At 52.6% G+C, this 26119-nt stretch overlaps 1 protein-coding gene across 1 annotated transcript in view; it reads left to right on the top strand.

The window, feature by feature from the left end:
* Positions 1-388: 388 nt before the first annotated feature.
* LOC121282418 (protein PELPK1-like) overlaps positions 389-26119 on the top strand; it is a 55954-nt gene continuing 30223 nt past the window's right edge. Inside the window, exon 1 of the mRNA XM_041196134.1 lies at positions 389-540. Coding sequence (XP_041052068.1) covers positions 389-540 — 152 coding nt within the window. The remainder of the gene's footprint in view (positions 541-26119) is intronic.

Raw genomic sequence — 26119 nt, 5'->3', positions numbered from 1 at the left:
CGAGAGTCCAGACATCCCCAAAGGATCTGAGGGCCCATAGATCCCCAATGCTCTTGAGAATTCACAGATCCCCAATGTACCCGAGAGCCCGGAGATCCCCATTGTACCAGAGAGCCCAGAAATCCCCATTGTACCTGACAGCCCAGAAATCCCCAATGAATCTGCGCCCGGAGATCCCCAATGTAACCGAGAGTCCAATGATCCCCAATGTATCTGAGAGTACAGAGATCCCCAATGCATCTGAGAGCCCAGAGATCCCCAATGTTCCTGAGCGTTCAGAGATCCCCAATATACCCGAGAGTCCAGAGATCCCCAAAATATCTGAGAGCCCAGAGATCCCCAATGTATCCGACAGTCCAGTGATCAAAAATGTACCTGAGGGCCCTAAATGCCCAATGTACCCGAGAGCCCAGGGATCACCAATTGTGCCAAGAGCCCCGCAATCCCCAATGTACCCGAGAGCCCAGACATCCCCAAATTACCCGAGATCCCGGAGATCCCCAATGTACCCGAGAGCCCGAAGATCCGCAATGGACACGAGTGGGCAGGGATCCCCATTGTACCCGAGAGCCCGAAAATCCCCAATATACCCGAGAACCCAGAGATCCCCATGTATCTAAAAATGCAGAGATCCCCAATGTACCCGAGAGCCCAGAAATCCCCAATGAACCCAAGTGCCCAGAAATCCCTAATGCATCTGATTACGGAGATCCCCAGTGTATCTGAGAATCCATAGATCTGCCGAGTACCTGAGAGCCCATAGATCCTTAATCTACCCGAGAGTCCGAAGATCCCCAATGTAACTGGGAGTCCAGAGATCTCCAATGTATCCTAGAATCCAGAGATCCCCAGTCTACCTGAGAGTCCACAGATCCCCAATGTATCCAAGAATCCAGAGATCCCCACTGAACCTGAGAGTCCAGAGATGTCCAATGTGCCCGAGGGTCCAGAGATCCCCAATGTACCCGAATGTCCAGAGATCCCCCTTTGACCCGAGAGTCCAGAGATTACCGAGTACCAGAGAGCCCGGAGATCCCCAATGTACCCGAGAGCCCGATGATCTCCAATGTCCCCAATAGCCCTGAGATCCCCGTGCATCTAAGAATCCAAATATCCCCAATGTACCCGAGAGCCCAGAAATCCCCAATGTACCCAAGTGCCCAAAAATCCCCAATGCATCTGAGTACAGAGATCCCCAATATACCCGAGAGTCCAGAGATCCCCATTGTATCCGAGAATCCAGAGATCCGCAGAGCACCCGAGAGCCCGTAGATCCCCAATGTACCCGAGAGTCAGAAGATCCCCAATGTACCAGGGGGTCCAGAGATCTCCAATGCATCCTTGAATCCAGAGAACCCCAGTCTACCCGAGAGTCCACAGATCCCCAATATAGCCAAGAATCCAGAGATCCTCAGTGTACCCGAGAGTCCAGAAATCCCCAATGTATCTGAGAGCCCAGAGATCCCCAATGTACCCGAGAGTCCAGAGATCCCCAATGTAGCCGGGAGACCAGAGTTCCCCAATGTTCCTGAGAGTTCAGAGATCCCAATGTACCTGAGAGTCCAGAGATCACCAATGTATCTGAGTGTCCAGAGATCCCCAATGTTCCTGAGTGTTCAGAGATCCCCAGTGTAACCGTGAGTCCAGAGATCCCCAATGTGGCCGAGATCCCAGAGATCCCCAATGTATCTGAGAGTCCAGAGATCACCAATGTAGCTGAGGGCCCGAAATCACCAATGTACCCGAGAGCCCAGAGTTCCCAATGTACCCGAGAGCCTGGAGATCCCCAATGTACCCAAGAGCCCAGAGATCCCCAAAGTACCTGGGAACCCAAAGATCCCCAATGTACCGGAGATCCCAGAGAACCCCAATGTATCCAAGAATCCAGAGATCCCCAGTGTACCCGAGAGTCCAGAGATCCCCAAAGTATCAGAGAGCCCAGAGATCCCCAATGTAACCGAGAGTACAGAAATCCCCAAAGTATCTGAGCGCCCGGAGATCCCCAATGTTCCTGAGAGTTCAGAGATCCCCAATGTACCCGAGAGTCCAGACATCCCCAAAGGATCTGAGGGCCCAGAGATCCCCAATGTTCTTGAGTGTTCACAGATCCCCATTGTACCCGAGAGCCCGAAGATCCCCAATGTACCCGAAAACCCAGAGATCCCCATGTATCTAAGAATCCAGTGATCCCCAATGTACCCGAGAGCCCAGAAATCCCCAATGAACCCAAGTGCCCAGAAATCCCTAATGCATCTGAGTATGGAGATCCCCAGTGTATCCGAGAATCCATAGATCTGCCGAGTACCTGAGAGGCCGTAGATCCCCAATGTACCCGAGAGTCCGAAGATCCCCAGTCTACCTGAGAGTCCACAGATCCCCAATGTATCCAAGAATCCAGAGATCCCCAGTGTACCTGAGATTACAGAGATCCCCAATGTGCCCGATAGTCCGGAGATACCCAATGTACCCGAAGGTCCAGAGATCCCCCTTGTACCCGAGAGTCCAGAGATTCCCAATGTACCTGAGAGTCCGGAGATCCCCAATGTATCTGAGAGTTCAGAGATCCCCCAAAGTTCCTGAGAGTTCAGCGATCCTCATTGTACACGAGAGTCCAGAGATCCCCAAAGTATCTGAGAGCCCACAGATCCCCAATGTACCCGAGAGCCCGGAGATCCCCAATGGACCGGAGGGAATGGAGGTACCCAATGTACACAAGAGCCCGAAGATCCCCAATGTACCCAAGAGACCGGAGTTCCCCAATGCACCCGAGAGCCCAGAAATCGCCAAAGCACCCGAGAGCACTGAAATCCCCAATATACTCGAGAGTCCAGAGATCCCCAATGTATCCGAGTGTCCAGAGATCCCCAATGTATCTGAGAGTTCAGAGATCGCCAATGTTCCTGAGAGTCCTGAGCTCCCCAATGTAGCTGAGATTCCAGAGATCCCCAATGTATCTGAGAGTCCAGAGATCACCAATGTACCTGAGGGCCCGAAATCACCAATGTACCCGAGAGCCCAGGGATCCCCAATTGTACCGAGAGCCCCGGGATCCCCAAAGTACCCGAGAGCCCAGAGATCCCCAATGTACCCGAGAGTCCAGAGATCCCCAAAGTTTCTGAGAGCCCAGAGATCCCCAATGATCTCGAGAGTCCAGAAATGCCCAAAGTATCTGAGAGCCCAGAGATCCCCAGTGTTCCTGATAGTTCAGAGATCCCCAAAACTATCTGAGGGCCCAGAGATCCCCAATTTTCCTGAGAATTCAAAGATCCCCAAGGTACCCGAGGGTCCAGAGATCCCCAATGTACCAGAGAGTCCGAAGATCCCCAATGTACCTGGGAGTCCAGAGTACCCCAATGTATACTAGAATCCAGTGATCCCCAGTCTACCTGAGAGTCCACAGATCCCCAATGTATCCAAGAATACAGAGATCCCCACTGTACCTGAGAGTCCAGAGATCCCCAATGTGCCCGACGGTCTGGAGATCCCCAATGCACCCGAATGTCCAGAGATCCCCCTTGTACCCGAGACTCCAGAGATTCCCAATGTACCTGAGAGTCCGGAGATCCCCAATGGATCCGAGAATTCAGAGATCTCCCATGTTCCTGAGAGTTCTGAGATCATCAGTGTACCTGAGAGTCCAGAGAACCCAATGTACCTGAGAGCCCAGAGATCCCCAATGTACCCGAGAGCCCGGAGATCCCCACTGTACCCGAGAGCACGGAGATCCCCAATGTACCTGAGAGCCCGAAGATCCCCAATGTACCCAAGAGACCGGATATCCCCAATGTACCCGAGAGCCCAGAAATCCCCAATATACCCGAGAGTCCAGAGATCCCCAATGTATCCGAGTGTCCAGAGATCCCCAATGTACCTGAGATTCCAGAGATCCCCAATGTATCTGAGTGTCCAGAGATCCCCAATGTATCTGAGAGTTCAGAGAACCCAATGTGGCCGAGATCCCAGAGATCCCCAATGTATCTGAGAGTTCAGAGAACCCAATGTGGCCGAGATCCCAGAGATCCCCAATGTATCTGAGAGTCCAGAGATCACCAGTGTACCTGAGGGCCCAAAATCACCAATGTAGATGAGAGCCCAGGGGTCCCCAATTGTACTGAGAGCTCCGGTATCCCCAATGTACCCGACAGCCCAGAGATCCCCAATGTACCCGAGAGCCTGGAGATCCCCAATGTACCCGAGAGCCCAGAGATCCCCAATGTACCTGAGAACCCAAAGATCCCCAATGTACCCGAGATCCCAGAGAACCCCAATGTTTCCAAGAATCCAGAGATCCCCAGTGTACCCGAGATTCCAGAGATCCCCAAAGTATCGGAGAGCCCAGAGATCCCCAATGTAACTGAGAGTACAGAAATCCCCAAAGTATCTGAGTGCCCGGAGATCCCCAAGTTCCTGAGAGTTCAGAGATCACCAATGTACCCGAGAGTCCAGAGATCCCCAAAGTATCTGAGTGCCCGGAGATCCCCAATGTACCCGAGAGTCCAGACATCCCCAAAGGATCTGAGGGCCCATAGATCCCCAATGCTCTTGAGAATTCACAGATCCCCAATGTACCCGAGGGTCCAGAGATCCCCAATGGACCCGAGGGTCCAGAGATACCCAATGTATCTTAGAGGCCAGAGATCCCCAATGTACCCGAGAGCCCGGAGATCCCCATTGTACCAGAGAGCCCAGAAATCCCCATTGTACCTGACAGCCCAGAAATCCCCAATGAATCTGCGCCCGGAGATCCCCAATGTAACCGAGAGTCCAATGATCCCCAATGTATCTGAGAGTACAGGGATCCCCAATGCATCTGAGAGCCCAAAGATCCCCAATGTTCCTGAGCGTTCAGAGATCCCCAATATACCCGAGAGTCCAGAGATCCCCAAAATATCTGAGAGCACAGAGATCCCCAATGTATCCGACAGTCCAGTGATCACCACTGTACCTGAGGGCCCTAAATCCCCAAAGTACCCGCGAGCCCGGAGATCCCCAATGTACCCGAGAGCCCGAAGATCCGCAATGGACACGAGAGCCCAGGGATCCCCATTGTACCCGAGAGCCCGAAAATCCCCAATGTACCCGAGAACCCAGAGATCCCCATGTATCTAAGAATCCAGAGATCCCCAATGTACCCGAGAGCCCAGAAATCCCCAATGAACCCAAGTGCCCAGAAATCCCTAATGCATCTGAGAACAGAGATCCCCAGTGTATCTGAGAATCCATAGATCCGTCGAGTACCTGAGAGCCCGTAGATCCCCAATCTACCCGAGAGTCCGAAGATCCCCAATGTAAATGGGAGTCCAGAGATCCCCAATGTATCCTAGAATCCAGTGATCCCCAGTCTACCTGAGAGTCCACAGATCCCCAATGTATCCTAGAATCCAGAGATCCCCACTGTACCTGAGAGTCCAGAGATCCCCAATGTGCCCGAGGGTCCAGAGATCCCCAATGTACCCGAATGTCCGGAGAACCCCCTTTGACCCGAGAGTCCAGAGATTGCCGAATACCAGAGAGCCAGGAGATCCCCAATGTACCCGAGAGTCCAAAGACCTCCAATGTCCCCAATAGCCCTGAGATCCCCGTGCATCTAAGAATCCAGATATCCCCAATGTACCCGAGAGTCCAGAAATCCCCAATGTACTCACATGCCCAAAAATCCCAAATGCATCTGAGTAAAGAGATCCCCAATATACCCAAGAGTCCAGAGAACCCCAATGTATCCGAGAATCCAGAGATCCACAGAGCACCCAAGAGCCCGTAGATCCCCAATGTACCCAAGAGTCAGAAGATCCCCAATGTACCTGGGAATCCAGAGATATCCAATGCATCCTAGAATCCAGAGATCCCCAGTCTACCCGAGAGTCCGCAGATCCCCAATATAGCCAAGAATCCAGAGATCCTCAGTGTACCCGAGAGTCCAGAAATGCCCAAAGTATCTGAGAGCCCAGAGATCCCCAATGTACACGAGAGTCCAGAGATCCCCAATGTAGCCCGGAGTCCAGAGTTCCCCAATGTTCCTGAGAGTTCAGAGATCACCAATGTACCTGAGAGTCCAGACATCACCAATGTATCTGAGTGTCCAGAGATCCCCAATGTTCCTAAGTGTTCAGAGATCCCCAATGTACCCGTGAGTCCAGAGATCCCCAATGTGGCCGAGATCCCAGAGATCCCCAATGTATCTGAGAGTCCAGAGATCACCAATGTACCTGAGGGCCCGAAATCACCAATGTACCCGAGAGCCCAAGGATCCCCAATTGTACCGAGAGCTCTGGTATCCCCAATGTACCCGACAGCCCATAGATCCCCAATGTACCAGAGAGCCTGGAGATCCCCAATGTACCCGAGAGCCCAGAGATCCACAATGTACCTGAGAACCCAAAGATCCCCAATGTACCCGAGATCCCAGAGAACCCCAATGTATCCAAGTATCCAGAGATCCCCAGTGTACCCGAGAGTCCAGAGATCCCCAAAGTATCAGAGAGCCCAGAGATCCCCAATGTAACCGAGACTACAGAAATCCCCAAAGTATCTGAGCACCCAGAGATCCCCAATGTTCCTGAGCGTTCAGAAATCCCAAAGTATCTGAGAGCCCAGAGATCCGCAATGTACCCGAGAGCCCAGACATCCCCAATGTACCTGCGAGCCCGGAGATCCCCAATGAATCTGAGAGCCTGAAGATCCGCAATGTACCCGAGAGCCCAGGGATCCCCAATGTACCCGAGAGCCCGAAGATCCCCAATATATCCGAGAACCCAGAGATACCCAATGTATCCGTGAATCCAGAGATCCCTATTGTACATGAGAGTCCAGAGATCCCCAAAGTATCTGAGAACCCAGAGATCCCCAATGTACCCGAGAGTCCAGAAATCCCCAAAGTATCTGAGAGCCCCGAGATTCCCAATGTTCCTGAGAGTTCACAGATCCCCAATGTACCCAAGAGTCCAGAGATCCCCAATGTGTCCGAGAATCCAGAGATCCGCAGAGTACCCGAGAGCCTCTAGATCCCCAGTGTACCCGAGAGTCCAAAGATCCCCAATGTACCTGGGAGTCAAGAGAGCCCCAATGTATCCTAGAATCCAGAGATCCCCAGCCTACCCGAGAGTCCGCAGATCTCCAATGTATCCAAGAATGCAAAGATTCCCAGTGTACATGAGAGTCCAGAGTTCCCCAGTGTGCCAAAGTGTCCAGAGAACCCCAACGTACCCGAATGTTCAGAGATACCCCATGTACCCGAGAGTCAAGAGATTCCCAAAGTATCTGATAGCCCACAGATCCCCAATGTACCCGAGAGTCCAGAGATCCCCAATGTACCCCGGAGTCCAGAGTTCCCCAGTGTTCCTGATAGTTCAGAAATCCTCAATGTCCCTGAGAGCCCAGAAATCCCCAAAGTACCCGAGAGACAGGAGATCCCCAAAGTATGTGAGAGCCCTGATATCCCCAATGTCCGTGAGAGCCCAGAGATCCCCAATGTTTCCGAGAGTCCAGAGATCCCCAATGTATCAGAGAATCCAGAGATCAGCAGGGTACCTGAGAGCTCGTAGATCCCCAATGTACCCAAGGGTCCGAAGATCCCCAATGTACCTGGGAGTCCAGAGATCCCCAATGTATCCTAGAATCCAGAGAGACCCAGTCTACCCGAGAGTTCGCAGATCCCCAATGTATCCAAGAATCCAGAGATCCCCAGTGTCCCTGAGAGTCCAGAGTTCCCCAATGTATCCGAGAGTCCCGAGAACCCCAGTGTACCCGAGAGCTCAGTGATCCCCAATGTATCTGAGATCCCAGAGATTCCCAATGTATCAGAGAGCCCAGAGATCACCAATGTTCCTGAGAGTCCAGAGATCCCCAATGTGCCTGAGATTCCAGAGATCCTTAATGTACATGAATGTCCAGAGATCCTCTATGTACCCGTGAGTGCAGAGATTACCAATGTACCTGAGAGTCTGGAGATCCCTAATGTACCCGAGAGTGCAGAGATCCCCCATGTACCTGAGATTTCAGAGATCCCCAACGTACCCGAGAGTCCAGAGATCCCCAATGTAGCCGAGATCCCAGAGATCCCCAATGTATCTGAGAGTCCAGAGAACACCAATGTACCTGAGGGCCCAAAATCACCAATGTATCCGAGAGCCCGGAGATCCCCAATGTACCCGAGAGCCCAAAGATCCCCCATGTACCCAAGAGCACAGAGATCCCCAATGTAACCGAGAGCCCAAAGATCCCCAATGTACCCGAGAACCCGGGGATCCCCAATGTATCCGAGAATCCAGGGATCCCCAGTGTACCCGAGAGTCCAGAGACCCCCAAGGTATCTGAGAGCCCATAGATCCTCAATGTTCCTGAGAGTTCAGAGATCGCCAATGTACCCGAGATTCCAGAGATCCCCAAAGTATCTGAGCGCCAGGAGATCCGCAATGTACCCGAGGGTCCAGAGTTCCCCAAAGTATCCGAGAGCCCAGAGATCCCCAATGTACCAGAGAGCCCGGAGATCCCCAATGTACCCGAGAGCCCAAAGATCCCCAATGTCCCCAATAGCCCGGAGATCCCCGTGCACCTAAGAATCCAGATATCCCCAATGTACCCGAGAGCCCAGAAATCCCCAATGTACTCAAGTGCCCAAAAATCCCCACTGCATCTGAGTACAGAGATCCCCAATATACCCGAGAGTCCAGAGATCCCCAATGTATCCAAGAATCCAGAGATCCGCAGAGCACCCGAGAGCCCGTAGATCCCCAATGTACCCAAGAGTCAGAAGATCCCCAATGTACCTGGGAATCCAGAGATATCCAATGCATCCTAGAATCCAGAGATCCCCAGTCTACCCGAGAGTCCGCAGATCCCCAATATAGCCAAGAATCCAGAGATCCTCAGTGTACCCGAGAGTCCAGAAATGCCCAAAGTATCTGAGAGCCCAGAGATCCCCAATGTACACGAGAGTCCAGAGATCCCCAATGTAGCCCGGAGTCCAGAGTTCCCCAATGTTCCTGAGAGTTCAGAGATCACCAATGTACCTGAGAGTCCAGAGATCACCAATGTATCTGAGTGTCCAGAGATCCCCAATGTTCCTAAGTGTTCAGAGATCCCCAATGTACCCGTGAGTCCAGAGATCCCCAATGTGGCCGAGATCCCAGAGATCCCCAATGTATCTGAGAGTCCAGAGATCACCAATGTACCTGAGGGCCCGAAATCACCAATGTACCCGAGAGCCCAAGGATCCCCAATTGTACCGAGAGCTCTGGTATCCCCAATGTACCCGACAGCCCATAGATCCCCAATGTACCAGAGAGCCTGGAGATCCCCAATGTACCCGAGAGCCCAGAGATCCACAATGTACCTGAGAACCCAAAGATCCCCAATGTACCCGAGATCCCAGAGAACCCCAATGTATCCAAGTATCCAGAGATCCCCAGTGTACCCGAGAGTCCAGAGATCCCCAAAGTATCAGAGAGCCCAAAGATCCCCAATGTAACCGAGACTACAGAAATCCCCAAAGTATCTGAGCACCCAGAGATCCCCAATGTTCCTGAGCGTTCAGAAATCCCAAAGTATCTGAGAGCCCAGAGATCCGCAATGTACCCGAGAGCCCAGACATCCCCAATGTACCTGCGAGCCTGGAGATCCCCAATGAATCTGAGAGCCTGAAGATCCGCAATGTACCCGAGAGCCCAGGGATCCCCAATGTACCCGAGAGCCCGAAGATCCCCAATATATCCGAGAACCCAGAGATACCCAATGTATCCGTGAATCCAGAGATCCCTATTGTACATGAGAGTCCAGAGATCCCCAAAGTATCTGAGAACCCAGAGATCCCCAATGTACCCGAGAGTCCAGAAATCCCCAAAGTATCTGAGAGCCCCGAGATTCCCAATGTTCCTGAGAGTTCACAGATCCCCAATGTACCCAAGAGTCCAGAGATCCCCAATGTGTCCGAGAATCCAGAGATCCGCAGAGTACCCGAGAGCCTCTAGATCCCCAGTGTACCCGAGAGTCCAAAGATCCCCAATGTACCTGGGAGTCAAGAGAGCCCCAATGTATCCTAGAATCCAGAGATCCCCAGCCTACCCGAGAGTCTGCAGATCTCCAGTGTATCCAAGAATGCAAAGATTCCCAGTGTACATGAGAGTCCAGAGTTCCCCAGTGTGCCAAAGTGTCCAGAGAACCCCAATGTACCCGAATGTTCAGAGATACCCCATGTACCCGAGAGTCAAGAGATTCCCAAAGTATCTGATAGCCCACAGATCCCCAATGTACCCGAGAGTCCAGAGATCCCCAATGTACCCCGGAGTCCAGAGTTCCCCAGTGTTCCTGATAGTTCAGAAATCCTCAATGTCCCTTAGAGCCCAGAAATCCCCAAAGTACCCGAGAGACAGGAGATCCCCAAAGTATGTGAGAGCCCTGATATCCCCAATGTCCGTGAGAGCCCAGAGATCCCCAATGTTTCCGAGAGTCCAGAGATCCCCAATGTATCAGAGAATCCAGAGATCAGCAGGGTACCTGAGAGCTCGTAGATCCCCAATGTACCCAAGGGTCCGAAGATCCCCAATGTACCTGGGAGTCCAGAGATCCCCAATGTATCCTAGAATCCAGAGAGACCCAGTCTACCCGAGAGTTCGCAGATCCCCAATGTATCCAAGAATCCAGAGATCCCCAGTGTCCCTGAGAGTCCAGAGTTCCCCAATGTATCCGAGAGTCCCGAGAACCCCAGTGTACCCGAGAGCTCAGTGATCCCCAATGTATCTGAGATCCCAGAGATTCCCAATGTATCAGAGAGCCCAGAGATCACCAATGTTCCTGAGAGTCCAGAGATCCCCAATGTGCCTGAGATTCCAGAGATCCTTAATGTACATGAATGTCCAGAGATCCTCTATGTACCCGTGAGTGCAGAGATTACCAATGTACCTGAGAGTCTGGAGATCCCTAATGTACCCGAGAGTGCAGAGATCCCCCATGTACCTGAGATTTCAGAGATCCCCAACGTACCCGAGAGTCCAGAGATCCCCAATGTAGCCGAGATCCCAGAGATCCCCAATGTATCTGAGAGTCCAGAGAACACCAATGTACCTGAGGGCCCAAAATCACCAATGTATCCGAGAGCCCAGAGATCCCCAATGTACCCGAGAGCCCAAAGATCCCCCATGTACCCAAGAGCACAGAGATCCCCAATGTAACCGAGAGCCCAAAGATCCCCAATGTACCCGAGAACCCGGGGATCCCCAATGTATCAGAGAATCCAGGGATCCCCAGTGTACCCGAGAGTCCAGAGATCCCCAAAGTATCTGAGAGCCCATAGATCCCGAATGTTCCTGAGAGTTCAGAGATCGCCAATGTACCCGAGATTCCAGAGATCCCCAAAGTATCTGAGCGCCAGGAGATCCGCAATGTACCCGAGGGTCCAGAGTTCCCCAAAGTATCCGAGAGCCCAGAGATCCCCAATGTACCAGAGAGCCCGGAGATCCCCAATGTACCCGAGAGCCCAAAGATCCCCAATGTCCCCAATAGCCCGGAGATCCCCGTGCACCTAAGAATCCAGATATCCCCAATGTACCCGAGAGCCCAGAAATCCCCAATGTACTCAAGTGCCCAAAAATCCCCACTGCATCTGAGTACAGAGATCCCCAATATACCCGAGAGTCCAGAGATCCCCAATGTATCCAAGAATCCAGAGATCCGCAGAGCACCCGAGAGCCCGTAGATCCCCAATGTACCCGAGAGTCAGAAGATCCCCAATGTACCTGGGAGTCCCGAGATCCCCAATGCATCCTAGAATCCAGAGATCCCCAGTCTACCTGAGAGTCCGCAGATCCCCAATATATCCAAGAATCCAGAGATCCTCAGTGTACCCGGGAGTCCAGAAATCCCCAAAGTATCTGAGAGCCCAGAGATCCACAATGTACCTGAGAATCCAGAGATCCCCAATGTACCCGGGAGTCCAGAGTTCCCCAATGATCCTGAGAGTTCAGAGATCCCCAATGTACCCGAGATCCCAGAGAACCCCAATGTTTCCAAGAATCCAGAGATCCCCAGTGTACCCGAGAGTCCAGAGATCCCCAAAGTATCTGAGAGCCCAGAGATCCCCAATGTAACCGAGAGTACAGAAATCCCCAAAGGATCTGTGCACCCGGAGATCCCCCAAATTCCTGAGAGTTCAGAGATCCCCAATTTACACGAGAGTCCAGAGATCCCCTATGTGCCTGGGAGTCCTGAGTTCGCCAATGTTCCTGAGAGTTCAGAGATCCCCAATGTACACGAGAGTCCAGTGATCCCCAATGTACCTGAGAGTCAGGAGATCCCCAAAGTATGTGAGAGCCCAGATATCCCCAATGTCCCTGAGAGCCCAGAGATCCCCAATGTACCTGAGAGTACAGAGAGCACCAATGCATCTGAGGGCCTAGAGATCCCCAATGATCCTGAGCGTTCAGAGATCCCCAATATACCCGAGAGTCCAGAGATCCCCAAAGTATCTGAGAGCCCAGAGATCCCTAATGTATCCGACAGTCCACTGATCACCAATGTACCTGAGGGCCCGAAATCCCCAATGTACCCGAGAGCCCAGGCATCCCCAATTGTACCGTGAACCCCGCGATCCCCAATGTACCCGAGAGCCCGGAGATCCCCAATGTACCCAAGAGCCTGACGATCCGCAATGGACACGAGAGCCCAGGGATCCCCATTGTACCCGAGAGCCCGAAGATCCCCAATGTACCTGGGAACCCAGAGATCCCCATGTATCTAAGAATCCAGAGATCCCCAATGTACCCGAGAGCCCAGAAATCCCCAATGAACCCAAGTGCCCAGAAATCCCTAATGCCTCTGATTACGGAGATCCCCAATGTACCTGGGAGTCCAGAGATCCCTAGTGTATCCGAGAATCCATAGATCCGCAGAGTACCTGAGAGCCCGTAGAACCCCAAAGTACCCGAGAGACCGAAGATCCCCAATGTACCTGGGAGTCCAGAGATCCCCAATGTATCCTAGAATCCAGAGATACCCAGTCTACCTGAGAGTTCGCAGATCCCCCATGTATCCAAGAATCCAGAGATCCCCAGTGTACCTGAGAGTCCATCGATCCCCAATGTATCCGAGAGTCCTGAGATCCCCAGTGTACCCGAGAGCTCAGTGATCCCCAATGTGTCTGAGATCCCAGAGATCCCCAATGTCTCAGGGAGCCCAGAGATCATCAACGTTCCTGAGAGTCCGGAGATCCCCAATGTGCCCGAGAGTCTGGAGATGCCCAATGTGCACGAATGTCCAGAGATCCTCTATGTACCCGCGAGTGCAGAGATACCCAATGTACCTGAGAGTCCGGAGAACCCCAATGTACCCGATAGTCCAGAGATCCCCCATGTTCCTGAGAGTTCAGAGATCACCAATGTAGCTGAGAGTCCAGAGATCCACAAAGTATCTGAGAGCCCAGAGATCCCCAATATTCCTGAGAGTTCAGAGATCCCCAACTTACCCGAGAGTCCAGAGATCCCCAATGTATCCGAGAGTCCAGAGAACACCAAGGTATCTGAGAGCCCTGAGATCCCCAATGATCCTTAGAGTTCAGAGATCACCAGTGTACCGGGCTTCCAGAGATCCCAAATGTAGCCGAGAGCCCAGAGATTCCCAATGTACCCAGAGCCCAGATATCCGCAATGTACCCGAGTGCCCCAAGCTCCCCAATGAACCCGAGAGCCCAGGGATCCCCAATGTACCTGAGAGCCCAGAGATCCACAATGTACCCAAGAGCCCGAAGATCCCCAATGTATCCGAGAGTCCAGAGATACCCCATGTTCCTGAGAGTTCAGAGATTCCCAATGTACCCGAGGGTCCAGAGATAACCAATGTACCCGAGGTTCCAGAGATCCCCAATGTACCCGAGAGCCTGGAGATCCCCAATGTACCCAAGAGCACGAAGATCCCCAATGTCCCCAATAGCCCAGAGATCCCCATGTATCTAAGAATCCAGAGGTCGCCAATGTACCCGAGAGCCCAGAAATCCCCAATGTACCGGAGTGCCCAGAAATCCCCAATGCATCTGAGTACGGAGATCCCCAATGTGCCCAAGAGCACGTAGATCCCCAATGTACCCGAGAGTCTGAAGATCCCCAATGTACCTGGGAGTCCAGAGATCCCCAATGTATCCTAGAATCCAGAGATACCCAGTCTTCCCGAGATTTCGCAGATCCCCAATGTATCCAAGAATCCAGAGATCCCAAGGGAAGCTGAGAGTCCAGAGATCCCCAATGTATCCGAGAGTCCTGATACCTCCAGTGTACCCGAAAGCCCTCTGATCCCCAATGTATCTGAGAGCCCAGAGATCCCAAATGTCACAGAGAGCCCAGAGATCAACAATGTTCCTGAGAGTCCGGAGATCCCCAATGTGACCGAGAGTCCGGAGGTCCCCAATATACCCGAAAGTCCAGAGATCCTCCATGTACCCAAGAGTCCAGAGATCCCCAATGAACCTGAGAGTTCAGAGATCACCAATGTACCCGGGGGTCCAGAGTTCCCCAATGTACCCAAGGTTCCAGAGATCCCCAATGTAGCCGAGAGCCCAGAGATCCCCAATGTACCCAAGAGCCCAGATATCCGGAATGTACCCAAGTGCCCCGAGCTCCCCAATGTACCCGAGAGCCCAGGGATCCCCAATGTACCTGAGAGCCGAAGATCCCCAATGTACCCAAGAGCCCACAGATCCCCAATGTATCTGAGAGTCCAGAGATGCTCCATTTTCCTGAGAGTTCAGAGATCAACAGTGTACCCGAGAGCCCAAGGATCCCCAATGTTCCTGAGAGTCCGGAGATCGCCAAAGTATCTGAGAGACCAGAGATCCACAATGTTCCTGAGAGTTCAGAGATCCCCAATGTACCCGAGGGTCCAGAGATCCCCAATGTACCCAAGGTTGCAGAGATCCCCAATGTAGCCGAGAGCCCAGAGATCCCCAATGTACCCGAGAGCCCGGATATCCGCAATGTACCCGAGTGACCCGTGCTTCCCCATGTACCCGAGAGCCCAGGGATCCCCAATGTACCTGAGAGCCCGAAGATCCCCAATGTATCCGAGAATCCTGAGATCTGCAGAGTACCTGAGAGCCCGCAGATCCCAAATGCACGCGGGAGTCTGAAGATAACCAATGTTCCCGACAGTCCAGAGATCCCCAATGTATCCTAGAATCCAGTGCTCCCCAGTCTACCCAAGAGTCCGAATATCCCCAATGTACACAAGAGCCCGGAGATCCCAATGTATCTGAGAATCCTGAGATCTGCAGAGTACCTGAGAGCCCGCAGATCCCCAATGCACCCGGGAGTCTGAAGATCACCAATGTTCCCGACAGTCCAGAGATCCACAATGTATCCTACAATCCAGTGCTCCCCAGTCTACCCAAGAGTCCGCAGATCCCCAATGTATCCAAGAATCCAGGGATCCCCAGTGTACCTGAGAGTCCAGATATCCCCAATGTATCCGAGATTCCCAAGATCCCCAATGTTCCTGAGAGCCCAGTGATCTCCAATGTATCTGAGAGCCCTGAGATCCCCAATGTCTCAGAGAGCTCAGAGATCACCAATGTTCCTGAGAGTCCAGAGATCCCCAATGTGTCCGAGAGTCCGGAGATTCCCAATGTACCCGAATGTCCAGAGATCCTCCATGTACCCGAGAGTCCAAAGATTCCCAATGTACCTGAGAGTCCGGAAATCCCCAATGTACCCGAGAGTCCAGAGATCTCCCATGTTCCTGAGAGTTCAGAGATCCTCAATGTACACGAGAGTCCAGAGATCCCCAAGGTATCTGAGAGCACAGAGATCCCCAATGTACCCGGGAGTCCAGACATCCCCAAAGTATCTGAGAGCACAGAGATCCCCAATGTTCCTGAGAGTTCAGAGATCCACAATGTACCCGATGGTCCAGAGATCCCAACTTATCTGAGATCCCGGAGATCCCCAATGTACCCTAGAGTTTTGAGATCCCCAAAGTATCTGAGAGCCCAGAGATCTCCAATGTTCCTGAGAGTTCAGAGATCACGAATGTACCCAGGGGTCCAGAGGTCCCCAATGTACCCGAGGTTCCAGAGATCCCCACTTTAGCCGAGAGCCCAGAGATCCCCAATGTACCCGAGAGCCCAGATTTCCGCAATGTACCCGAGTGCCCTGAGCTTCCCAATTTTCCCGAGAGCCCAAAGATCCCCAATGCACCTAAGAGACTGGAGATCCCCAATGTATCCGAGAGTCCAGAGATACCCCATGTTCCTGAGAGTTCAGAGATCCCCAGTGTACCCGTGAGTCCAGAGATCCCCAAAGTATCTGAGTGCCCAGAGATCCCCATTCTACGCAAGAGCCCAGAGATCCCCTATGTTCCTGAGAGTGCAGAGATCCCCAATGTAAGCGATAGTCCAGAGAACCCCAAAGTACATGGGAGCCGAGAGATCCCCAATGTTCCTGAGAGTTCAGAGATCACCAATGTACCCAGGGTTCTAGAGGTCCTCAATGTACCCGAGGTTCCAGGGATCCCCAATTTAGCCGAGAGCCCAGCGATCCCCAATGTACTCGAGAGCCCGGATTTCCTCAATGTACCCGAGTGCCCTGAGCTCCCCAATGTACCTGAGAGCCCGAATATCCCCAATGTACCCAAGAGCCCAGTGATTCCCAATGTAACTGAGAGTCCAGAGATCCCTCATGTTACTGAGAGTTCAGAGATCCCCAGTGTACCCGAGAGCCCAGAGATCCCCAACGTTCCTGAGAGTTCAGAGATCCCCAATGTACCCGAGAGTCCGGAGATGGCCAAAGTTTCTGAGAGCCCAGAGATCCCCAATGTATCCGAGAGTCCTGATATCCCCAGTGTACCCGAAAGCCCACTGATCCCCAATGTATCTGAGAGCCCAAAGATCCCAAATGTCTCAGAGAGACCAGAGATCAACAATGTTCCTGAGAGTCCGGAGATCCCCAATGTTACCGAGAGTCCGGAGGTCCCCAATATTCCCGAAAGTCCAGAGATCCTCCATGTACCCGAGAGCCCAGAGATCCCCAATGAACCTGAGAGTTCAGAGATCACCAATGTACCCGGGGGTCCAGAGTTCCCCAATGTACCCAAGGTTCCAGAGATCCCCAATGTAGCCGAGAGCCCAGAGATCCCCAATGTACCCAAGAGCCCAGATATCCTCCATGTACCCATGTGCCCCGAGCTCCCCAATGTACCCAAGAGCCCACAGATCCCCAATGTATCTGAGAGTCCAGAGATGCTCCATGTTCCTGAGAGTTCAGAGATCACCAGTGTACCCGAGAGCCCAAAGATCCCCCATGTTCCTGAGAGTTCAGAGATCCCCAATGTACCCGAGAGTCCGGAGATCGCCAAAGTATCTGAGAGCCCAGAGATCCACAATGTTCCTGAGAGTTCAGAGATCCCCAATGTACCCGAGGGTCCAGAGGTCCCCAACGTACCCGAGGTTGCAGAGATCCCCAATGTAGCCGAGAGCCCAGAGATCCCCAATGTACCCGAGAGCCCAAATATCCGCAATGTACCCGAGTGACCCGTGCTTCCCCATGTACCCGAGAGCCCAGGGATCCCCAATGTACCTGAGAGCCCGAAAATCCCCAATGTACACAAGAGCCCGGAGATCCCCAATGTATCCGAGAATCCTGAGATCTGCAGAGTACCTGAGAGCCCGCAGATCCCCAATGCACCCGAGAGTCCAAAGATCCCCAATGTACCTGGGAGTCAAGAGAGCCCCAATGTATCCTAGAATCCAGAGATCCCCAGCCTACCCGAGAGTCCGCAGATCTCCAATGTATCCAAGAATGCAAAGATTCCCATTGTACATGAGAGTCCAGAGTTCCCCAGTGTGCCAAAGTGTCCAGAGAACCCCAATGTACCCGAATGTTCAGAGATACCCCATGTACCCGAGAGTCAAGAGATTCCCAAAGTATCTGATAGCCCACAGATCCCCAATGTACCCGAGAGTCCAGAGATCCCCAATGTACCCCGGAGTCCAGAGTTCCCCAGTGTTCCTGATAGTTCAGAAATCCTCAATGTCCCTGAGAGCCCAGAAATCCCCAAAGTACCCGAGAGACAGGAGATCCCCAAAGTATGTGAGAGCCCTGATATCCCCAATGTCCGTGAGAGCCCAGAGATCCCCAATGTTTCCGAGAGTCCAGAGATCCCCAATGTATCAGAGAATCCAGAGATCAGCAGGGTACCTGAGAGCTCGTAGATCCCCAATGTACCCAAGGGTCCGAAGATCCCCAATGTACCTGGGAGTCCAGAGATCCCCAATGTATCCTAGAATCCAGAGAGACCCAGTCTACCCGAGAGTTCGCAGATCCCCAATGTATCCAAGAATCCAGAGATCCCCAGTGTCCCTGAGAGTCCAGAGTTCCCCAATGTATCTGAGAGTCCCGAGAACCCCAGTGTACCCGAGAGCTCAGTGATCCCCAATGTATCTGAGATCCCAGAGATTCCCAATGTATCAGAGAGCCCAGAGATCACCAATGTTCCTGAGAGTCCAGAGATCCCCAATGTGCCTGAGATTCCAGAGATCCTTAATGTACATGAATGTCCAGAGATCCTCTATGTACCCGTGAGTGCAGAGATTACCAATGTACCTGAGAGTCTGGAGATCCCTAATGTACCCGAGAGTGCAGAGATCCCCCATGTACCTGAGATTTCAGAGATCCCCAACGTACCCGAGAGTCCAGAGATCCCCAATGTAGCCGAGATCCCAGAGATCCCCAATGTATCTGAGAGTCCAGAGAACACCAATGTACCTGAGGGCCCAAAATCACCAATGTATCCGAGAGCCCGGAGATCCCCAATGTACCCGAGAGCCCAAAGATCCCCCATGTACCCAAGAGCACAGAGATCCCCAATGTAACCGAGAGCCCAAAGATCCCCAATGTACCCGAGAACCCGGGGATCCCCAATGTATCCGAGAATCCAGGGATCCCCAGTGTACCCGAGAGTCCAGAGATCCCCAAGGTATCTGAGAGCCCATAGATCCTGAATGTTCCTGAGAGTTCAGAGATCGCCAATGTACCCGAGATTCCAGAGATCCCCAAAGTATCTGAGCGCCAGGAGATCCGCAATGTACCTGAGGGTCCAGAGTTCCCCAAAGTATCCGAGAGCCCAGAGATCCCCAATGTACCAGAGAGCCCGGAGATCCCCAATGTACCCGAGAGCCCAAAGATCCCCAATGTCCCCAATAGCCCGGAGATCCCCGTGCACCTAAGAATCCAGATATCCCCAATGTACCCGAGAGCCCAGAAATCCCCAATGTACTCAAGTGCCCAAAAATCCCCACTGCATCTGAGTACAGAGATCCCCAATATACCCGAGAGTCCAGAGATCCCCAATGTATCCAAGAATCCAGAGATCCGCAGAGCACCCGAGAGCCCGTAGATCCCCAATGTACCCAAGAGTCAGAAGATCCCCAATGTACCTGGGAATCCAGAGATATCCAATGCATCCTAGAATCCAGAGATCCCCAGTCTACCCGAGAGTCCGCAGATCCCCAATATAGCCAAGAATCCAGAGATCCTCAGTGTACCGGAGAGTCCAGAAATGCCCAAAGTATCTGAGAGCCCAGAGATCCCCAACGTACACGAGAGTCCAGAGATCCCCAATGTAGCCCGGAGTCCAGAGTTCCCCAATGTTCCTGAGAGTTCAGAGATCACCAATGTACCTGAGAGTCCAGAGATCACCAATGTATCTGAGTGTCCAGAGATCCCCAATGTTACTAAGTGTTCAGAGATCCCCAATGTACCCGTGAGTCCAGAGATCCCCAATGTGGCCGAGATCCCAGAGATCCCCAATGTATCTGAGAGTCCAGAGATCACCAATGTACCTGAGGGCCCGAAATCACCAATGTACCCGAGAGCCCAAGGATCCCCAATTGTACCTGAGAGTCCGCAGATCCCCAATATATCCAAGAATCCAGAGATCCTCAGTGTACCCGGGAGTCCAGAAATCCCCAAAGTATCTGAGAGCCCAGAGATCCACAATGTACCTGAGAATCCAGAGATCCCCAATGTACCCGGGAGTCCAGAGTTCCCCAATGATCCTGAGAGTTCAGAGATCCCCAATGTACCCGAGATCCCAGAGAACCCCAATGTTTCCAAGAATCCAGAGATCCCCAGTGTACCCGAGAGTCCAGAGATCCCCAAAGTATCTGAGAGCCCAGAGATCCCCAATGTAACCGAGAGTACAGAAATCCCCAAAGGATCTGTGCACCCGGAGATCCCCCAAATTCCTGAGAGTTCAGAGATCCCCAATTTACACGAGAGTCCAGAGATCCCCTATGTGCCTGGGAGTCCTGAGTTCGCCAATGTTCCTGAGAGTTCAGAGATCCCCAATGTACACGAGAGTCCAGTGATCCCCAATGTACCTGAGAGTCAGGAGATCCCCAAAGTATGTGAGAGCCCAGATATCCCCAATGTCCCTGAGAGCCCAGAGATCCCCAATGTACCTGAGAGTACAGAGAGCACCAATGCATCTGAGGGCCTAGAGATCCCCAATGATCCTGAGCGTTCAGAGATCCCCAATATACCCGAGAGTCCAGAGATCCCCAAAGTATCTGAGAGCCCAGAGATCCCTAATGTATCCGACAGTCCACTGATCACCAATGTACCTGAGGGCCCGAAATCCCCAATGTACCCGAGAGCCCAGGCATCCCCAATTGTACCGTGAACCCCGCGATCCCCAATGTACCCGAGAGCCCGGAGATCCCCAATGTACCCAAGAGCCTGACGATCCGTAATGGACACGAGAGCCCAGGGATCCCCATTGTACCCGAGAGCCCGAAGATCCCCAATGTACCTGGGAACCCAGAGATCCCCATGTATCTAAGAATCCAGAGATCCCCAATGTACCCGAGAGCCCAGAAATCCCCAATGAACCCAAGTGCCCAGAAATCCCTAATGCCTCTGATTACGGAGATCCCCAATGTACCTGGGAGTCCAGAGATCCCTAGTGTATCCGAGAATCCATAGATCCGCAGAGTACCTGAGAGCCCGTAGAACCCCAAAGTACCCGAGAGACCGAAGATCCCCAATGTACCTGGGAGTCCAGAGATCCCCAATGTATCCTAGAATCCAGAGATACCCAGTCTACCTGAGAGTTCGCAGATCCCCCATGTATCCAAGAATCCAGAGATCCCCAGTGTACCTGAGAGTCCATCGATCCCCAATGTATCCGAGAGTCCTGAGATCCCCAGTGTACCCGAGAGCTCAGTGATCCCCAATGTGTCTGAGATCCCAGAGATCCCCAATGTCTCAGGGAGCCCAGAGATCATCAACGTTCCTGAGAGTCCGGAGATCCCCAATGTGCCCGAGAGTCTGGAGATGCCCAATGTGCACGAATGTCCAGAGATCCTCTATGTACCCGCGAGTGCAGAGATACCCAATGTACCTGAGAGTCCGGAGAACCCCAATGTACCCGATAGTCCAGAGATCCCCCATGTTCCTGAGAGTTCAGAGATCACCAATGTAGCTGAGAGTCCAGAGATCCCCAATGTATCAGAGAATCCAGAGATCAGCAGGGTACCTGAGAGCTCGTAGATCCCCAATGTACCCAAGGGTCCGAAGATCCCCAATGTACCTGGGAGTCCAGAGATCCCCAATGTATCCTAGAATCCAGAGAGACCCAGTCTACCCGAGAGTTCGCAGATCCCCAATGTATCCAAGAATCCAGAGATCCCCAGTGTCCCTGAGAGTCCAGAGTTCCCCAATGTATCTGAGAGTCCCGAGAACCCCAGTGTACCCGAGAGCTCAGTGATCCCCAATGTATCTGAGATCCCAGAGATTCCCAATGTATCAGAGAGCCCAGAGATCACCAATGTTCCTGAGAGTCCAGAGATCCCCAATGTGCCTGAGATTCCAGAGATCCTTAATGTACATGAATGTCCAGAGATCCTCTATGTACCCGTGAGTGCAGAGATTACCAATGTACCTGAGAGTCTGGAGATCCCTAATGTACCCGAGAGTGCAGAGATCCCCCATGTACCTGAGATTTCAGAGATCCCCAACGTACCCGAGAGTCCAGAGATCCCCAATGTAGCCGAGATCCCAGAGATCCCCAATGTATCTGAGAGTCCAGAGAACACCAATGTACCTGAGGGCCCAAAATCACCAATGTATCCGAGAGCCCGGAGATCCCCAATGTACCCGAGAGCCCAAAGATCCCCCATGTACCCAAGAGCACAGAGATCCCCAATGTAACCGAGAGCCCAAAGATCCCCAATGTACCCGAGAACCCGGGGATCCCCAATGTATCCGAGAATCCAGGGATCCCCAGTGTACCCGAGAGTCCAGAGATCCCCAAGGTATCTGAGAGCCCATAGATCCTGAATGTTCCTGAGAGTTCAGAGATCGCCAATGTACCCGAGATTCCAGAGATCCCCAAAGTATCTGAGCGCCAGGAGATCCGCAATGTACCTGAGGGTCCAGAGTTCCCCAAAGTATCCGAGAGCCCAGAGATCCCCAATGTACCAGAGAGCCCGGAGATCCCCAATGTACCCGAGAGCCCAAAGATCCCCAATGTCCCCAATAGCCCGGAGATCCCCGTGCACCTAAGAATCCAGATATCCCCAATGTACCCGAGAGCCCAGAAATCCCCAATGTACTCAAGTGCCCAAAAATCCCCACTGCATCTGAGTACAGAGATCCCCAATATACCCGAGAGTCCAGAGATCCCCAATGTATCCAAGAATCCAGAGATCCGCAGAGCACCCGAGAGCCCGTAGATCCCCAATGTACCCAAGAGTCAGAAGATCCCCAATGTACCTGGGAATCCAGAGATATCCAATGCATCCTAGAATCCAGAGATCCCCAGTCTACCCGAGAGTCCGCAGATCCCCAATATAGCCAAGAATCCAGAGATCCTCAGTGTACCGGAGAGTCCAGAAATGCCCAAAGTATCTGAGAGCCCAGAGATCCCCAACGTACACGAGAGTCCAGAGATCCCCAATGTAGCCCGGAGTCCAGAGTTCCCCAATGTTCCTGAGAGTTCAGAGATCACCAATGTACCTGAGAGTCCAGAGATCACCAATGTATCTGAGTGTCCAGAGATCCCCAATGTTACTAAGTGTTCAGAGATCCCCAATGTACCCGTGAGTCCAGAGATCCCCAATGTGGCCGAGATCCCAGAGATCCCCAATGTATCTGAGAGTCCAGAGATCACCAATGTACCTGAGGGCCCGAAATCACCAATGTACCCGAGAGCCCAAGGATCCCCAATTGTACCTGAGAGTCCGCAGATCCCCAATATATCCAAGAATCCAGAGATCCTCAGTGTACCCGGGAGTCCAGAAATCCCCAAAGTATCTGAGAGCCCAGAGATCCACAATGTACCTGAGAATCCAGAGATCCCCAATGTACCCGGGAGTCCAGAGATCCCCAATGTATCCTAGAATCCAGAGAGACCCAGTCTACCCGAGAGTTCGCAGATCCCCAATGTATCCAAGAATCCAGAGATCCCCAGTGTCCCTGAGAGTCCAGAGTTCCCCAATGTATCTGAGAGTCCCGAGAACCCCAGTGTACCCGAGAGCTCAGTGATCCCCAATGTATCTGAGATCCCAGAGATTCCCAATGTATCAGAGAGCCCAGAGATCACCAATGTTCCTGAGAGTCCAGAGATCCCCAATGTGCCTGAGATTCCAGAGATCCTTAATGTACATGAATGTCCAGAGATCCTCTATGTACCCGTGAGTGCAGAGATTACCAATGTACCTGAGAGTCTGGAGATCCCTAATGTACCCGAGAGTGCAGAGATCCCCCATGTACCTGAGATTTCAGAGATCCCCAACGTACCCGAGAGTCCAGAGATCCCCAATGTAGCCGAGATCCCAGAGATCCCCAATGTATCTGAGAGTCCAGAGAACACCAATGTACCTGAGGGCCCAAAATCACCAATGTATCCGAGAGCCCGGAGATCCCCAATGTACCCGAGAGCCCAAAGATCCCCCATGTACCCAAGAGCACAGAGATCCCCAATGTAACCGAGAGCCCAAAGATCCCCAATGTACCCGAGAACCCGGGGATCCCCAATGTATCCGAGAATCCAGGGATCCCCAGTGTACCCGAGAGTCCAGAGATCCCCAAGGTATCTGAGAGCCCATAGATCCTGAATGTTCCTGAGAGTTCAGAGATCGCCAATGTACCCGAGATTCCAGAGATCCCCAAAGTATCTGAGCGCCAGGAGATCCGCAATGTACCTGAGGGTCCAGAGTTCCCCAAAGTATCCGAGAGCCCAGAGATCCCCAATGTACCAGAGAGCCCGGAGATCCCCAATGTACCCGAGAGCCCAAAGATCCCCAATGTCCCCAATAGCCCGGAGATCCCCGTGCACCTAAGAATCCAGATATCCCCAATGTACCCGAGAGCCCAGAAATCCCCAACGTACTCAAGTGCCCAAAAATCCCCACTGCATCTGAGTACAGAGATCCCCAATATACCCGAGAGTCCAGAGATCCCCAATGTATCCAAGAATCCAGAGATCCGCAGAGCACCCGAGAGCCCGTAGATCCCCAATGTACCCAAGAGTCAGAAGATCCCCAATGTACCTGGGAATCCAGAGATATCCAATGCATCCTAGAATCCAGAGATCCCCAGTCTACCCGAGAGTCCGCAGATCCCCAATATAGCCAAGAATCCAGAGATCCTCAGTGTACCGGAGAGTCCAGAAATGCCCAAAGTATCTGAGAGCCCAGAGATCCCCAACGTACACGAGAGTCCAGAGATCCCCAATGTAGCCCGGAGTCCAGAGTTCCCCAATGTTCCTGAGAGTTCAGAGATCACCAATGTACCTGAGAGTCCAGAGATCACCAATGTATCTGAGTGTCCAGAGATCCCCAATGTTACTAAGTGTTCAGAGATCCCCAATGTACCCGTGAGTCCAGAGATCCCCAATGTGGCCGAGATCCCAGAGATCCCCAATGTATCTGAGAGTCCAGAGATCACCAATGTACCTGAGGGCCCGAAATCACCAATGTACCCGAGAGCCCAAGGATCCCCAATTGTACCTGAGAGTCCGCAGATCCCCAATATATCCAAGAATCCAGAGATCCTCAGTGTACCCGGGAGTCCAGAAATCCCCAAAGTATCTGAGAGCCCAGAGATCCACAATGTACCTGAGAATCCAGAGATCCCCAATGTACCCGGGAGTCCAGAGATCCCCAATGTATCCTAGAATCCAGAGAGACCCAGTCTACCCGAGAGTTCGCAGATCCCCAATGTATCCAAGAATCCAGAGATCCCCAGTGTCCCTGAGAGTCCAGAGTTCCCCAATGTATCTGAGAGTCCCGAGAACCCCAGTGTACCCGAGAGCTCAGTGATCCCCAATGTATCTGAGATCCCAGAGATTCCCAATGTATCAGAGAGCCCAGAGATCACCAATGTTCCTGAGAGTCCAGAGATCCCCAATGTGCCTGAGATTCCAGAGATCCTTAATGTACATGAATGTCCAGAGATCCTCTATGTACCCGTGAGTGCAGAGATTACCAATGTACCTGAGAGTCTGGAGATCCCTAATGTACCCGAGAGTGCAGAGATCCCCCATGTACCTGAGATTTCAGAGATCCCCAACGTACCCGAGAGTCCAGAGATCCCCAATGTAGCCGAGATCCCAGAGATCCCCAATGTATCTGAGAGTCCAGAGAACACCAATGTACCTGAGGGCCCAAAATCACCAATGTATCCGAGAGCCCGGAGATCCCCAATGTACCCGAGAGCCCAAAGATCCCCCATGTACCCAAGAGCACAGAGATCCCCAATGTAACCGAGAGCCCAAAGATCCCCAGTGTACCCGAGAACCCGGGGATCCCCAATGTATCCGAGAATCCAGGGATCCCCAGTGTACCCGAGAGTCCAGAGATCCCCAAGGTATCTGAGAGCCCATAGATCCTGAATGTTCCTGAGAGTTCAGAGATCGCCAATGTACCCGAGATTCCAGAGATCCCCAAAGTATCTGAGCGCCAGGAGATCCGCAATGTACCTGAGGGTCCAGAGTTCCCCAAAGTATCCGAGAGCCCAGAGATCCCCAATGTACCAGAGAGCCCGGAGATCCCCAATGTACCCGAGAGCCCAAAGATCCCCAATGTCCCCAATAGCCCGGAGATCCCCGTGCACCTAAGAATCCAGATATCCCCAATGTACCC

Source organism: Carcharodon carcharias, chromosome 9 (assembly GCF_017639515.1).
Source record: "Carcharodon carcharias isolate sCarCar2 chromosome 9, sCarCar2.pri, whole genome shotgun sequence".
NCBI lineage: Eukaryota > Metazoa > Chordata > Chondrichthyes > Lamniformes > Lamnidae > Carcharodon > Carcharodon carcharias.
The sequence above is the reverse complement of the archived record's forward strand: the minus strand, read 5'-3'. Positions and strand labels throughout refer to the sequence as shown.